General features: G+C 41.8%; 1 protein-coding gene across 2 annotated transcripts in view; it reads right to left on the reverse strand.

Annotated features, from left to right (window-relative positions):
- The window catches only part of SEC24D (SEC24 homolog D, COPII coat complex component), a 116,559-nt gene that overhangs the window by 59,795 nt on the left and 40,421 nt on the right, over window positions 1–16,343 (reverse strand). For both annotated transcript variants that reach the window (XM_036762721.1, XM_036762722.1), the window contains exons 7-8: window positions 14,240–14,351; window positions 11,326–11,453 (exon numbers count right to left, since the gene is read on the reverse strand). In XM_036762721.1, the coding sequence (XP_036618616.1) occupies window positions 11,326–11,453; window positions 14,240–14,351 (240 nt within the window). The remainder of the gene's footprint in view (window positions 1–11,325; window positions 11,454–14,239; window positions 14,352–16,343) is intronic.

The following is a 16,343-nucleotide window of genomic DNA, read 5'->3' on the forward strand; positions in this document are numbered from 1 at the left end:
CATCATTCCCCCATTTTTTTTATTCCCCCTTTTCCCTTTGTGATTCCTGTTTGGGGATTTCCACAAAGCCCTAGAGGCCATATCATCATCCTTTTGGTTACTTTCTGAGTGCTAGTGTGGGCCTATTTGTCCTCCCTCATCTTGATACACAGTCAATCCAGCTTCTTTTCCAGTCATAAATACCTATGATGATGTCTTTTATTTTTTACACTGATTGGCTGGGCAACAGGCAGAACTATCACCATCACTGGGGACACCTTACCCATATTGTTGTCCAGAATCTTTCCTGAATTGGTGAAACCACTTATGGTGGGGTTGGGGCAAGGTGGCGGCATCCTACCCTCTTCTCTTCCCCCTTTACCCTAACTGTTTGACTGTTCACAGAGCTTGGATGAGACGGCAGTCAACAACTCTCTGCCAACAGGCTTAACCATTTGTCCTTCTCCTGTCTCCTATGTTCTTCCAGACCTCACCATCTGCCATGTTTCTATCTCCTGGCATTCTCATCTAATGACCTCCTTCTCTCATGTGGAAACTTGCCTTCTACCCCACTACTGAGCCCTTATGTGAGCCCATCTCCCCCCACAGGTCCTTTTATTTACTTATTTTGCCAAGACTAATTGCTATACATTTTTAAAATAAAGAATTCTAGGTTGAACTTCTGAATCTTTGAAATTTCCAACATTTGGTCTTAATTTTGTACTGTGCAGCAAAACAGAACAAATATACTCTCTCTTCCTCATGTCATCCCTTAAAATTTGAAGACAGTTGGCTATCCTTTTCCCTAATTCTTCTTTTGAATGTCCTCAACGTTAGCAAGACTTCATTCTTGGAAGCTGGATTTGCTTTTCTTGTTGTGTTTTTGGGTGGGGGCAACAACAAACAAATAAGTAAAAACCATTCAGAGGCAAGTCTGCCAAATATAGGGAGCAGTCACATTGAGGGAATAAAGGTTTTTGTCAAATATAAATTATAATTATAAAGTAACGAGATTGGTATTCTTGTGTGGTTTGAAACCTGGCCCTGAAGGCAATTGCAAAGAAGACGTTCCAAAAGTATGTGAGCAGTGTTGACACTGTTGGAACAAGACACTCCACATGGAAGGTCAATATTTCATTCAGAGGCAGACATTCTTCTAAGGCTGATAAAAAAAATCAGTCACGTAAGAAGACCCCTCCCCCTGCTCCTTTGACAGGGTTGTGGAGCACAGGTGTGGAATGCTGCATAGAATGTCAGCTTTTTTTGACGTGCTGATCAGTTTTACTGCATTTCTTTCCTCTTTTTTCTTTTTAAAAAATGCTTTGTTATGAGAGATGGCTCCCTAGATGGCAAGGAAATCCAGGTGTTGTATAAAATAAAAAGATATCAAAAATACATTTAAAAATCAGTCAAATGAATTTATAGCCCACTGTGTGCAATTCATTTCTATATTCCCAATGAGGCATTAATTTGAATTTCAAAAGAGTAACGATAATGTTTGATTTAAGGGTTTGTGGCAATTCACTGGCAGCTATGATTTCCACTCATCTGCAGTGGATAGGCAAGAGTTCCCAGATCTCTCAACCTGAATTTATAAGATTTAAAAAAAAAACAAAACTGCAGCTTTCCAACCAAAACTTAGTGCTCTGAAGGACAAAGAAGTATAGCGCCCCCACCCCAGTCAGAAATGTTAGCATGAGTCACAAAAATGACACCCCCCACCCCAGCTTTTTATGCAAAATCCAACAAAGGAGCCAGCAATAAAAGCCTGAGCCACAGATAGTTCCACACAGACGAAGAATAAGAAAGACAAATAAGAGAGGCTAATGTAAAGGAGGAAAATTCAAACTTGAAACTCACTGAACCTGACTTGGTGAAGTGGGACCTATGAGGCCAATGTGGCTCTGAGGATATACTTTAAAAGAAACTGACTATGTGAAAAGAATAGACTCCAAAGAAACAGAGTTGTTAAAGAGGGTGGAGGTGAAGTGGAGGACAGAGTGGCATTGTAGATTAAGATGCTATTCTCATGTAAAGAAATCCCAGAACCAGAGGGAGGAGGCAAGGAGGAGAGGTGGACATCCAGAAGTGATGTCATCGGAGCATGCCCCTGACCATCTGTGTAGGAACAGAACTCAGAGGAAGAGCTCCAGAAATATGTCCTAAGGCAAGAAATGAACAGTGGAGGTATTTATTATCTGGAATGTCAGTCAACAAGCATTCATTAAGCACCTACTATGTGCCAGCACTGTGCCAAGTGCTGGGGATAAACAGAAAAGCAAAAGATAGTACTTGCATAAGGAGCTCACAGTCTCATGGGGGAGACAACACGCAAACAATCATGAAGAAACAAACTACAGACAGGCTAAATTGGAGCTGACCAACAGAGGGAAGGCGCGAAGGCATTAGGGGGATGCAGAAAGGCTTCTTGCCAAAGGTCAGATTTTAGCCGGGGCAGGAGAGAAGCCAGGAGGCAGAGATAAGGAGGCAAAGCATTCCAGGCAACGGGGGCAGTGGCCAGGGAAAATGCCGAGTAAGGAGAAGGCCTGTCTACTGGGAGCTACAGCAGGGAAGGCCATGTCCTGAGACCACCGGGCACATGGATGGGAGTGAGCTATAAGAATTTCTGCTGGTGTCCCACTGGGCCAAAAGCAGTACACTCATTCGACTCTTGGCTTGTCTTCCTAATTTCATCCTTCCAAAAGTAAAGAAATGAATGAAGGGAAATGACAGACGGGGCCAGATTATGACTCACAAGAAGGATGAGGGTGAGAATAGTGTAGTGCTCTGAGCCGGATACCCCTATGGGGAACCACTCCCAAAAGATCCTGGTGGTCGTCATCCCACTTTTAGATGCATTTCTTTTGTGTTCCACAACTGATCAAGTTAAACTTCATGGTAGAGGTTTGGTGATGCCCTCTCTACATGGCACTTGTCCATATTCATCCAGGTTTTAATTCATAGATCACTAGAGCTACAAGGAACTTCAGAAACCGCAGAATTATAGAATGATAGATTTCGAATGGAGGGAATTTGAGAGGCCATCACAGTGGTGTCAAACTCAACAGGTATATAAAGATCCCTGTGGGTGCATATTGACTCAGAAAACCACATATTAATGTTATCTCTGTTCTATTGTATTTTTATTTATTTTGTTAAAAAAATTGTCAATTGCATTTCACTGTGGTTTGAGTAGCATTCTGGACTTCTGTAGCCACTGGAGCAGATGGCTGGACACCTCTAGTCTGGTCTACCTCCCTCAGTTTACAGGTGAGGAAACGGAAGCCCAGAGATGTTGTTTGCCTTGCCTGAGGCCACAGGGAATGAATGGCACAGGCAGAGTTTGGACCCAGGTTCCTTAACAGCAAAGCTAGAATTCTTTCCTGCACCCTCCTGCCTTGGCCAGTCCCCTTTCCAAAGCTCACCTTGGTCTGAACAGACAAAGCACAGACAAAGCTCTGTCTTGTGTCTCTGCAGTATCACCGCAATTCCTAGGATTCCTCTAATGGGCTGCTCCAAAGGTCACTTCAACTTGGGAAATGTGTAATCTTCGCTCCCCTAAAAGGGCATTTTCCTTTCCAGGCTTTCTGAGGAGCCTATAATGTCAAGGCCATATGTTTTTCTGAGGCTTCCTGACAAGGATAACATAGGCTGCTTTTTAAGACTCTAATCAGCCCAGATTTTACTTCTGTTGCCTGAAGCTTCTTCCTGGCACACTCCCCAAGATCTCAGATGGGTCACACTACATGGTGTCCCCAAGGGTATACTTTAGTGTTCTCAAGCCTCTTAACCTACATAACACTGCCAGGGCAGAAAGTAACTGGGGCATATTTAACAAAATAAATCAATAAAAATACAATAAAACGTTAAAATAAAATACAAGGTTAAAATAAATATAAAACCATTAAAATATTTATTAAAATGAAACAAAATAAAATATTTTACTAAATTAAAATTAAATATTTTAATAAATTTATTAAATATAAAAATAAAACAAATTATTATATTAAAATAAAATTAAAAATTAAAATATTAAATTAAAATTAAAATAAAAACCAATACAGATAACATATTTCAGAACAGTCAATGCAGCAGGGATCCTTATGTATGGATTAGTGCCTCTCTTTCCATTTGAGTTTGACACCACTGCTCTAGAGGACTAGTCACCAAAGTAGGGCTTTTGACCCACCTTGACTGACATTGTGACGGTGCATGCTCAAACATTTTTTACTGACGGACTCCACGGCTTCAGAATCACAAAATGGCCCAAACATCAAGAGTTCATAGGATTAGAGTTGGAAGTTCATCTCATTCAGGCCCCTCATTTTACAGAACAGGAAATTAAGAATAAGAAAGGGAACATCCCCTACATTCATTGGAACCCAGCTATAGAGCTGAACCTATTCAGTGTAACTCCTGCATTTTAGAGATGAGGAAACTGAGACTCACAGACTTGTCTAAGCTCACACAATTGGTGAGTGTCAGAATTGGAGCCCAGGTCCTCAGAGGCCGGAACCATTATTCTTCCTATTGTCCAACTCTCTAAGGAGAAGACTAAGGACACTTTCATAGGCTCTTGCTCTACCATTTAAGGGTCTAACCAAGCATTTACAGAGGGAGATAGAAGGGAAGAAATGACTGATGGGAATGCCCCAAACAGTGTGATGCCCAGTCCTGCTCCTGGCTGCTCCTTGGATCTCTAAGAATTCAATTTCTCACGCAGAGCGGCCATGGCATCTTATATTAACCACCCTACAGTTATGTCTTGGGGACACCGAAAACATTTGGGAAACTGAAAAACTTAAATTTTTACCCATAATGCATTTCCCAAATGTGAGCATGTGCAGTTTTGTAGGATGAGAATAGAAATGCCATAAATTTAGCTTCAGATATATGACCAAAAGAGAAATTGAATAATTCTTTCCCTGACAGATGGGGATCTCCCCATGCATCTGTCACTTGGATCTACAAGGAGATGCGATTCTGTCTTTGTCACCACTGCCACATGTGACCATAGCAATAGCAACAGATGAGCCTTCAGATGAGCCGCAGACCAGGAGATCTGGCCCTCAGGGGCATGGTGCAGCTCCTAAGGGATCCTGGTGCTCAGGACAGTACCTGAGGAGGAGATAGAGGCAATTGGTGTGGCGGAGGGAGGGGTTAACAGCTGATTCTCCCAATACTTGGGGGAGGGCGGTTCTTTGTATGTCTATTATGTTTTCTCTCCAAGTTTTGTTTTTAATATTTTTATTAAAAAGTATAATCAGTAAAATAAAGCTTAGCATAAGGATGATTTTTATCTGTAGCACAGATAGTGGTGAAGAGGCTAGAATAGAATCCACAAAGATCTGGGTGCAAATTCTACCTCTGACATTTGCTAGGCATCTAAACACAGGTAAATCACTTAACTGCACGTCATCTGCACTTACAGTGATAGTTTGGGGTGACTAGGACTCTGATTTTCCCACAACATTGTAAATAACTTTACATGTCTTTGTTATTATATGTCTGTCTTATGTGTTAACCTTGTTAAATTTTGTATAGATTATAACTTATTTATATCTAAAAGACTGCTGTTTTTCAGTCATTTCAGTTGTGTCTGCCTCTTTATGACCCATTTGTGGCTTTCTTGGCAAAGATACTGGAGGGGTTTGCCATTTCCTTCTCCAGCTCATTTGACAGATGAGGAAACTGAGGCAACCAGGGTTAAAATGGCTTGCCCAGGGTCACACGGCTAGTAAGTGTCTGAGGCCACATTTGAACTCAGGAAGATGAGTCTTCCCAATTAAAAGGCCTGGTGCTCTATCCACTCTGGTCCCACTTAGGTGGCCATCTAGAAGATTAGGATGTGTATTTGTACATACACATACGTACGTATATATGTATATACATCCACATATATATATATAAACATAAAGAGAAGAACAATTGCTTATGGGAAGTGGTTAATTATATTTAATAAATAATGTATATTTAATAAATTGAGATGGGGCTCTGATTAGTTAATGAGGGAAAGGTTGCAATTTTTATAATTAATAAGGAAATAGATAAATGTGCCACTAGATTTCCCCTAAACCCAGGATGAGAACGAATGAAGGTAACAGTTCATGTAGCAGGCTGAGGGCCGACCACCACAGGTTGGCTACGAGTTAGTGTGGTCAGCCCTAAAAGCCTGCCACGCTATAATAAAAGTGTAAATGAAAACAAAGCTATTTTTATCGGTATCTGGTAATTTTCTCACATCAATGTCCCAAACAAAGGGCATCCCCCTAACTGAGGAGAGAAACAATGAATTGGAACCTTCTAAAAAGGGACCTGGACACCCAGGACACCTGTCTCTAATTTCTGTATCCCAGAAAGTGAATAGTGAAATTACTCCGCTCGCACGTCCACTTGGGAGGCTAGAATAGGGGCCAGGGTGACGGCGGGTCATAGGTTTGAATCTCATTTTGGGCCAGCAGCTTTGATGTTGTCCTTTGGCTCTTGGCTGCTAGGCCTCTCCCTGGCCGGTAGCCCGACGGACTCAGGCCGTCAGTCTATCACCAAGAGGATCGTTTGGTGACTAAAAACAGTGAACATAATTGCTTCACTGGCTCCTTGACCCTCATTTTAGAGAGGAAGAAGCTGATGAAGCCCAGAGATGTCAGCAACATTTTGGCCCCCAACTCCACCTTCTCATCTTGTGTAATTAACTTTTCTTCTCCCTTATATCCTCATATGGGGTCCAGCCAATGTACCGGAGACCTCCTGTGTTTGTTTTTAACATGTGACAGAAGCAGAGCAGGACTCAGCCTGTCCATCTGTGATTCCTCGCTCCATTTATTCAGGTAAAAAGGTATTTACTGCTTATGTTGGTGTTCACCCTTCTTTTTGTAGAGGAGCAATGATGTCGTGAGCAATGCCTTGACTCGTGCGTGAACTGGATTTAAGTGAGGCAGAGTTGCACAAAGGATTTGGCCTCTCTCTGCCTTCCAGAGTCATCAAAGTCCAGTGGCGAGATAAGAGTCAGGACAAACGGAGACGGCCCAGGATGCAGCAGATGACCTCAGTGTCTTTGATGTCTGACCAAGTTCTAAGGGCTTAATAGAGCCTGCTTTGGCCACCTTCATGGCCACTGGAACAAACTGTCCTCATCCTCCCATTCCATTGGGGGAAGTCTTCACAAGTCTGGGGTAATCACCCTCACTAACTCACCAGTGAGTCTGAGGCCTGTTGGTTACCCTCAGCCTGATTTAGCCTGCCTGCCAAGATAGTTTTACTGGGGTGTGGTCACTGCACATGCTACATACAGCTTCTTGGAGCCACACATGAGAATTGGGTGAGGTGGACACCAAAAGTGGACGAGCAGCCCTGGAAAGGGCTCCATAGCCCCCACCCCAAAGGCACTTCTCCCATGGATGGGATGAAAGGCAGGATGGGGTAGTGGAAAGAGTGCTTGTTTGGGTTCAAATCCTACCTCTGATGCATACTCAATGTGTGACCCTTAGGCCACAACCTCTCAGGACTCCAGGCAACTCTTTATGACTAAGTTGTAGAAAAGGTGTCAACTTGCCTTGGTAGGGTGTATTTGCCTACCGGGGAATTCTCTACACCAACAAAATCATGGGTCCAATCCCTATTCCTATCCAAATTCTGAGGCATTGTGCTCTCACTACACACTTATACCAAATAAGGATTTCTCTTTGTTTGGTGGGAACAGAAACTATAAATCACTCTAAGAAGCCCCAGATGAGACCCAAAGAGATTCTCTAACATACCGGTACTGAAAGTTTTTGGTCTCAGGACCCCATTTACACTCTTAAAAATTATCAGGGCCCCTACCCCCTGTTAAGAGCCTTTGTTTATATGGGTTATCTATCAATATTTACCTGATCAGAAACTAAAACATATTAGTGTTATTATAAAAACAGTTTTGACCTCACAGACCCACTGAAAGGTTCTCAGGGTCTCCCATGAGTCTAAGGACCACACTTTGAGAGTATTAAGTGAGCATAACCCCTTTCTCCAGAAAGATGAGGTGACTTCCCCACAGTCACACAGCTAGCTAGTGGCTGAGCCAGATTTGAGCCCTAGTCCTCTGGGGTACCATATTGCTTCTCAATTAGGAAAAATCCCAGCTGGAAAGTTCTGCCAGCCCTTGGTTTTCTAACATTCTACATGATTTCTGCACCACCTCTTCAGATAGAACATCAAAGCCAAATCATCAATTTCCTAACAGGAAAATCACAGAGATTTGATTTCCAATTATTTGAAACATGGCAACATGGGCCATTTCCAAACCTCCAAAAGCAGCTTGAAAATTAAAACAAAGTGATAAAAAATAATGTCCCCAAGCCGTGGGACATTCATTCTAAGCCAGGACTGGCCAGAAGCAGCTGCTGAGGCAGCTGAGCAAGGTTTGTTTGGCAGAGCTGTTGCTAACACAAGGCTGAGTTAGAAGGAGGTGTTGTCCAACAGCCACCGATGTTATAGAAACTGCCCTAAACAAACCTCCTCGGCAGAGACCAAATCTGGAGGTCCGAGGAGGATGGTGAGACGAGGATTCCTGGCCCCCGGTGTTACAGAGGCAATGGAATGTCAATAAATCAAAAAGGGAGGTATTTGAGGAAGAAAAATGAGGGGGCGCCCGGTCAGCTGTTCTTGTGCCAAAGAAGAAAAATGTGCAGAACTTGATATGAAGATTGTCCCTATGAAGGATGACAGACGAGCTGTCACCTTCCCCCTGACCTTTTCTTTTAAAAATTTAGACAGTTTTCATCAGGAAAAGGTTTATCCTTGTCAGCTGACAACTACCTTGAATTAAATAATTGAATAATAATTATAGCTAACATTTTTATAGCTCTTGGGTTTGCAAAGAGCTTTACATGCGGAGTGCTGCTAAGTGTGGAGGTTTCACAGCCAGAATGGGTCAGTGGTGGGACTTGAACCCAAACCTTCCCGCCTCTGAGGCTGGCACTCTCTTGCTACCATACCATGTTGCCACCCACGCTGATTTTATTTCAGGACAAACTTCAGGGGCCTGGAAGCCAGGCCTGATTTTTCAGCCAACCCGACCCAACGGATTTTGAATGGAAGCAGGATGGTGAAAAACATAAATACACATTATTACCTTTGTCTGGGACCTGTGAATGCACTTTCTTTCACCTGAAAATGGTAGATATCGGTGCATTTTAGTAAAGAAGCTGTTGAATGCCGCAACCTCTGCTATATGAGATGGTGATGATGAAGGTGAAGGGCGTAGGTCTGGTCCCCAAGCATGGGCCAAGCTGACTTGGTCTGGTCCCATGGATCACGCCCCTCTCTGGCGAGTTTTCTTACAAGGCAGGCCAAGCGGAAGGACGGAGCGAGGACAAGGAAGATCTATGGCCACGACTAGAAGAGCAAGCCCAGTCCTGTCAAGGACGTGCCCTAGAGATGATGGGTCAGCGGCAGCAACTAGACAGCACTTATTTTCTAACCATACATGTGATTTTATTAGTATTGGGAACTCCCAGTGAGAAGATTCCCTCTATCAATGAAGGTCAGCACTTTCTTTTCAACCTCGAGTCTTGGAAAGTTGCCTGGGCAGTGAAAGGTATTCCAGCTTGCCTAGGGTCCCAGAGCCAGTATATCTCAGATACGTGACTTGAATCTAGGTCTTCTCAGCTAAAAGGCCAGCTTGATTCACTAGGCCATACCGCTTCTCTTTTATTAATAGCTGCTTAAAAGCTGTGTCCTCACACTGCCTTTTCCGAAATCCATAACAACTCCCTATTGTTCACCGGGGCAAGTTCATCCTGGCATTCGAGGCTTTGTCCAATTTGGCCACATCTGGCACTTCCAGACTCATTTGGTGTAACTCTTCTTCATGCACTTCATCTCCAGTCAAACATTACTACTGTCTGTTCCCACTACTGGCCCTTTGCTTAGGCTGTGTGTGGTGCTTGCCATGTCCCTCCTCTGCCTCTTCCATTGTGACAATTGAATCCAGGCATAGGGTTTCATGGGATTTAAAGCTGGCACAGACTGTAGAGACTAGCTAGTTCAAGTTAAAGATGAGGAAAAGGAGATTCAGAAAGGCAGCTGACTCACCCAGTGCCCCAGGGAGCAGGAAGTAAAAAGGCTAAGATTTTCCGACCCCAGCCCGGTGGGATCTGATCCCATCTCAAGGGTCACCTCCTCCTAAAGCCTTCCCTGCTTCCCCAAGTGTTCAGAGTCTTCCCCTCCATCGCACACTCTACATTGTTCATATCCTTCTGATGTCCATCTTTTCCCCACTGGGCAAATTGTAAAAATCATCCTTTGCCTCAGTTTCTGGCAAGTGAAAAGGATGGTTAGATAGTGTCCAAGGCACTTTCCTGTTTTGAAAGTCTATGTTTCTAATATGTACACTGTATACAGATGCGCTCTATGACCCTCTTATTTCATCAACCTGGAAGTGAATCGAGGCCCTCTCAATGAATGGTTGGTCTAGAAAATATCCAAGGATCCCGTCATCTAGTCCACTTCTTTCATTTTATAGATGAGAAATTGAGGCCTAGGGGGCTATGATGATAGACGTCTTCCTGAAGTAAGCACCTCTATTAGTCTTCCTTTTGGACCCAAGAAGAAATACATTGGGAACGCACCCATCGGGTACATTCACCAAACTGCACCTTCAGCAATGTCCACATTCCCCAGTGTTTTCTTCCTCCTTCCCTATCTCCTCAACTCCATCTCATCCAAACTTCCAACCTTCAGTCCCCTATGAGACATATGATGGCACTGGGTCCACCCATCAAGCATCGTGGTTATCTAGTCCCACAATCTCCCCAACTAGAATGTGAGCTCCATGACGGTAGGGCCCAGGGCCAATAGCAGCTTGGCATGACCGATCATCACAGTGCCCTTTACCTAGCAGATGCTTCCTGAAAAGCTCTGTTGGATTAAACTGGAGACTGAGTTTGGAACCCAAGTGAAAGAATACCTTTGTCCAGTGGGAAGTGATTTTAGACCCTGCCTTCATTACCACAGCATTATAACTGGCATGTGGGAATTCTGGGATTGCACAGGGCAAGATGGCTGCAGTAAAGTTATCCAGACTAAGACATTCCCCTAGGCCTAGCTGCTATGTCAAGTTACTTAATTACTCTAAATACATGGCTTAAAAAAACCTGAGATGAAGATGGGTTGGTCACTTAAGGGTTTGTCCACACGAGTCTCCAAAACTTGATTTTAGGGGACTGCTTTGATACTGAATAGAGTGATTTGACTAAATGGTTAGGTACCATGTAGACATTAGAGCCCAATTTGCAAAGCAGGATGGGATGGAAGAGGTCCATCAGAGAAGTTATTAAGTTGCCAAATGCTTGTGTCCGGTTCTCTTACCTCATTTGGAGGAACGGTGGCAAATGGCTTGATGATGGCAGCTAATGGGAGCTGAGATTGCTTGGCCATATCTGAAGTGGATGGGAAGCAGTATGTTGTACACCGGATATAACGAGGACTGGCATTCCCTGAAACATTCAAAAAGATTCATTGAAAAAAAACCAGTGAAGAAATACATCCCAAAATATTCACATTCAAAATAACAGAATGGACCTAGCCATCCATGTGGGAAAAACCAACTGCATGAGGAGTGCATACTGTTGCTGTTTAGTTGTTTCCAGTCCTGTCTGACTCTCTGTGAGCCCACTGGGGTTTTCTTGGCAAAGATACTGGAGGGGTTTGCCATTTCCTTCTCCTGCTCATTTTACAGATGAGGAAACTAAGGCAAACAGGATGAAGTGACTTGCCCAGGGTCACACAGCTAGAAAGTGGCTGAGGCCAGATTTGAACTCAGGAACTCCAGGCTTGGCACTCTATCCACTGCATCACCTAGCTGCTCTGAGGAGTGAATATTGTCATATATAAGGACTACAACAATGCCAATAAAATCATTGTGGAAAGGCAGCAAAATTCTGGTCCGATACAACAATACTGATATTCACTGCCAGAGTTAATGAATGCATCTCTTATTTCTGTTAATAATCATTAATAATAACCAATATTAATTATTATAAATATATAAAACAATAATGAATAACAAATAAATAACAATCATGTATAATTTAATTAATAATAATAAACTGTCTTGTGGAGAAATATTTTGTAGGAGGCTTTATCTGAGTGTTGGCTAAGAAGTTATCTGCTGTGTCAAAGCAAAATATATAATTAATTTCAAAGGGCCGCCTGTATATTAAACAGAAGGCAGCTAAGTGGTACAGTGAAGAGAGTACTTGGCCTGGAACCAGGAAGACTCATCTCCATGAGTTCAAATCCAGCCTCAGCCTCAGACGCTCGCTAGCTATGTGACCCTGAGCAAGTCACTTAGATCTGTTTGCCTCAGTTTCCTCATCTGTAAAATGAGCTGGAGAAGGAAATGGCAAACCAGTCCAGTACCTTTGCCAATAAAATCCCAAAATGGGGTCATGAAGAGTCAGACACAACTGAAACAGCTCAACAATATTAAGCAGATTGTAACATTTGCTCAATGGCCAACCCATCGAGAGCCCAAAAGTTTGATTTAATTCAATTTGGTTAAGTGTTTATTAAGCAATTACCACATGCCAGATGCCATACTAGGTACTGGGGAATCTAACACAAAGAGGAAACAACACCGGCCTTCAAGAAGTTGACATTCTACTGGCAGGGGAGGGGGAAAACTACACCCTACACATATACAGATAAATGGGAGGGCGTTAAGGAAGACCTCTTGTAGGAGGCAGCACTTAAGCTGATTCCTGCCTTGGACAGGCACTGTAGACGGGCAGTACAGCACTGCATATGCCATACAACATTCATATCTATTTATATATTACATGTGCTTATATATTATACAATGTGACACATAACCAAATATGTGCTGCAGATGGTTTATAAATGCTTGGTATTATTATTAATCAGTTTTGCTGGTTTCTTTCTCTTTTTCTCTTTAAAAATATTATTTATTATATGGGATTGCTCCCTAGGAGAGGATGGGAGAGGGAGAGGGGAAATTTTGGTGATGTAACAAAAACAAACACTACCAATAAAATTATTAATTTTTTAAAGAGCGAATAAAGATAGGTTTGCAGAGAAGGATAAGGGAGGGGTGTAACCAGCATGAATTCAGTACAAGAAATGGAGGAAATGACTTCCTTACAACATTTAAACCCCAGAGGAGGATCACTGGCCCAATTGAAAGAAACAGAGGAGGTTGACGTAAGCCAAGAAAGTGACTAATGCCTCAGTTGTGCGTCTCCACATCCAGTGATCACAGACCCGCTGAAGTATCAGAATAACCTTAAAGCTTACATTTTAAAAACTACTTTTGGTTTTCTATGTGAAAAAAGAGAAAAACTTCAAGTAGTACTTTAAAAAAATATCATATTCCTACAAATGTAATCAGAGTTACCATATTGTGTCTGGTTTGCCTAATGGGGCCAAGCAGAAGAAAGCTAATCCCCCTTCCACAGGACATCCATCCAATCCTTGACTATTGTTCTCCTCTGCCTCTAAGACTTTTTAGACCCCTCACCATCCTGGGCACTGTCCTCTGCTTAGGTTCCAGTGTGTCCATGTTCTTCATAAAATGTGCTATCTAGAACTATGCAAAACTTTAGATGTGGCCTGGGTAGGGCAGAGTGAGTTAGACTATCCTTGCCCCTGCCCCTGCCCTCCTCCATTCTTGATACCCTAAATTCACATTTTCTTAATGCAGCCCAAGGTAGCAAGAATTTCAAATAGCAAATCAGCAGTTTAAAGCTAGAAACAACCTTAGAAACTCATTCACTCCTCTCTTTACAAGCCAGAAAACCGAGGACCAGAACAGTTTACTGAACTGCTTAAGGTCACACAGTGGATCTGTGGCAGGTCTCAGATGAGGATTCAAACTTTCTGACTCCAGTCCATTAATTGTTATATTATACCATGTTTTCCATGACTAAGGAATTTACTTTGGAAATACACAGGCGAAAACATACCAAATATAAAAGGAGAAATTTTAAATTAAGGAAGTAAGACCTGGAAAGTTTCCCTAAAATGAATATTTTATTACATTCAATTTTAGCTTAACAATGTTTGTCATAGGGTAGAATTCAGCATCGAGGATCCCAAAAGGTCTTTGTTCCTGGCACAGCAGAAAGAAAGATGTCATTACAAGGCTGTTTTACTCAGGAATTGGTCCCATAGTATGGACCATAGTATGGTTCCAGGGTGTTTGCTTTTAGCAAGCTCTCCCAACTCTGAGAAGTCCAATAAAAATGACATTGAAAAGAAATACCTTGATCTTGGATCACACAGTCCGTGGTTACTAGAGGAGGAACCTGGCCTCTCATGTTGGTAGTATAGACTTGACCGCTTCTGGTGGATCTGTCATTCTCAATCACCTGAATCTGACAAATGAGAAACCACCAAAAGGTAAGTATTCTCTTAATTCATTTTATTTAAAGATTCAGTAATTTAATTTGTTGCATATATAGAAAAGAATATGGTCCAATGGCTAGAAAGCCAATGGCCTCAGAACCAGGAAGACCTGGTTGAGTCCTCCTTCTGCCATATACAGGTTGTGTATCAGTGCCCAGTCAACTCTTCAAGACAATAATTTGCAGAGAAGGTATATTTCTTCATGTAGAATCTCCTATACTTATGAAACAAGGTGAAAGTAGCCATAAGCAAAGGCTTAAAGAAAAATGCTAATTGGACTCATGTCTAAAAAGAATCCCTGGAAGAATTAAAGAAAGATAAGAATGGTAGAAGAAAAACTGGGAAAAGAAATGAGAGTAATACAAGAAAATTACAAGAAGAGAATTAACAGTTTGATAAAAGAGGCACAAAAATACTGAAGAAGATAACACCTTAAAAAGCAGAATTGGCCAAATGGAAAAATAAGTACAAAAGCTCGCTGAAGAAAATAATTCTTCAAAAATTAGAAGTGAGCAAGTAGAAGCTAATGACATCATGAGATATTGAGAAATGATAAGATAGAATTAAAAGAATGAAAATATAGAAAAAATGTGAAATATCTCATTGGAAAAAAAAACTGACCTGGAAAACAGATATAAGCAAGATAATTTAAGAATTGTTAGACTACCTGAAAGTCAACAAAGAGCCTGGACATCAAATTTCAGGAAATTATAAAGAAAAAGTACCCCAATATCTTAGAACCAGAGGGTAAAACTAATTGGAAGTATCCACTGATCACCTCCTGAAAGAGATCCCAAAATGACAACTCTTAGGAATATTGTAGCCAAATTCCAGGGCTCCCAGGTCAAACAGAAAATGTTACAAGCATCTAGAAAGAAACTATTCAAACACCAGGGAGTCACAGTCAGGATCATACAACGTTTAGCAGCTTCCATGTTAAAGGAGCAGAGGGCTTGGAATATGATATTATGGAAGGCAAAGGAGCTAAAATTACAAAAAGAATGACCTGGCAAGCAAAATTGAGTATAATCCTTCAAGGGGGGTGGAATGGATATTTAATAAAACAGAGGACTTTCAAGCAATCTTGATAAAAAGACCAGAGCTGAATAGAAAATTTGACATTCAAACATAGGACCCAACAGAAGTATAAACAGTTACACATGAAAGAATAATCATAAGGAATTCAATAAAGTTAAAGTGTTTATATTCCTATATGAAAAGATGACACATGTAACTCCCAAGAACTTTATCATTATTAGGGCAGTTAGAAGGAGCCTACACAGACAGGAGGCATGAATATGAGTCAATTATGTTGAGATGATCTCCAAAAAATAAAAAAATAAAAAATGAAGAAAGAGGAATGCACTGAGAGAAGGGGAAGAAGAGAGGTAGAATGGGTAAATTTTCTCACATAAAAGTACAAGGAAGAGCTTTTCTAGTAGAGGAGGAAATGGGGGATGGTGGATAATTCTTGAACCTCACTCTCATCAGAATTGGTTCAAAGAGGGAAGAATACACACACACACACACATGCACTCAGTTGAGCAAATAAATCATCTTACCCAATAGGGAAATAGGAGAGGAAGGGGATAAGAGATGTGGTGGAGGGGGGATGATAAAAGTGAAGATGGATTAAGAGAGGCAGTAGACAAAATCAAAATGGGCTTCTGAAGAGAGACAGGATAAAAAGAGAGAGAGAAAAGGATAAATAGAAGAAAATAGGATGCAGGGAAATGTGCAGTAATCATGATGGGAATGAGGATAGGATAAGCTCACCCATAAAATGGAAATGGATAGCATAATGGATTAGAAGGCAGAATCCAGTAATAACATGTTGTTTGCAAGAGAGCCACTTGAAACAGAAATGTGCACAAAAAAGTTAAGATAAAGGGCTAAGGGGGAATCTATCATGCTTCAGCTGAAATAGAAAAGGCAGGGTAGCAACTATGATTGCAGACAAA

This window comes from Trichosurus vulpecula, chromosome 6 (assembly GCF_011100635.1).
Source record: "Trichosurus vulpecula isolate mTriVul1 chromosome 6, mTriVul1.pri, whole genome shotgun sequence".
Taxonomy (NCBI): Eukaryota; Metazoa; Chordata; class Mammalia; order Diprotodontia; family Phalangeridae; genus Trichosurus; species Trichosurus vulpecula.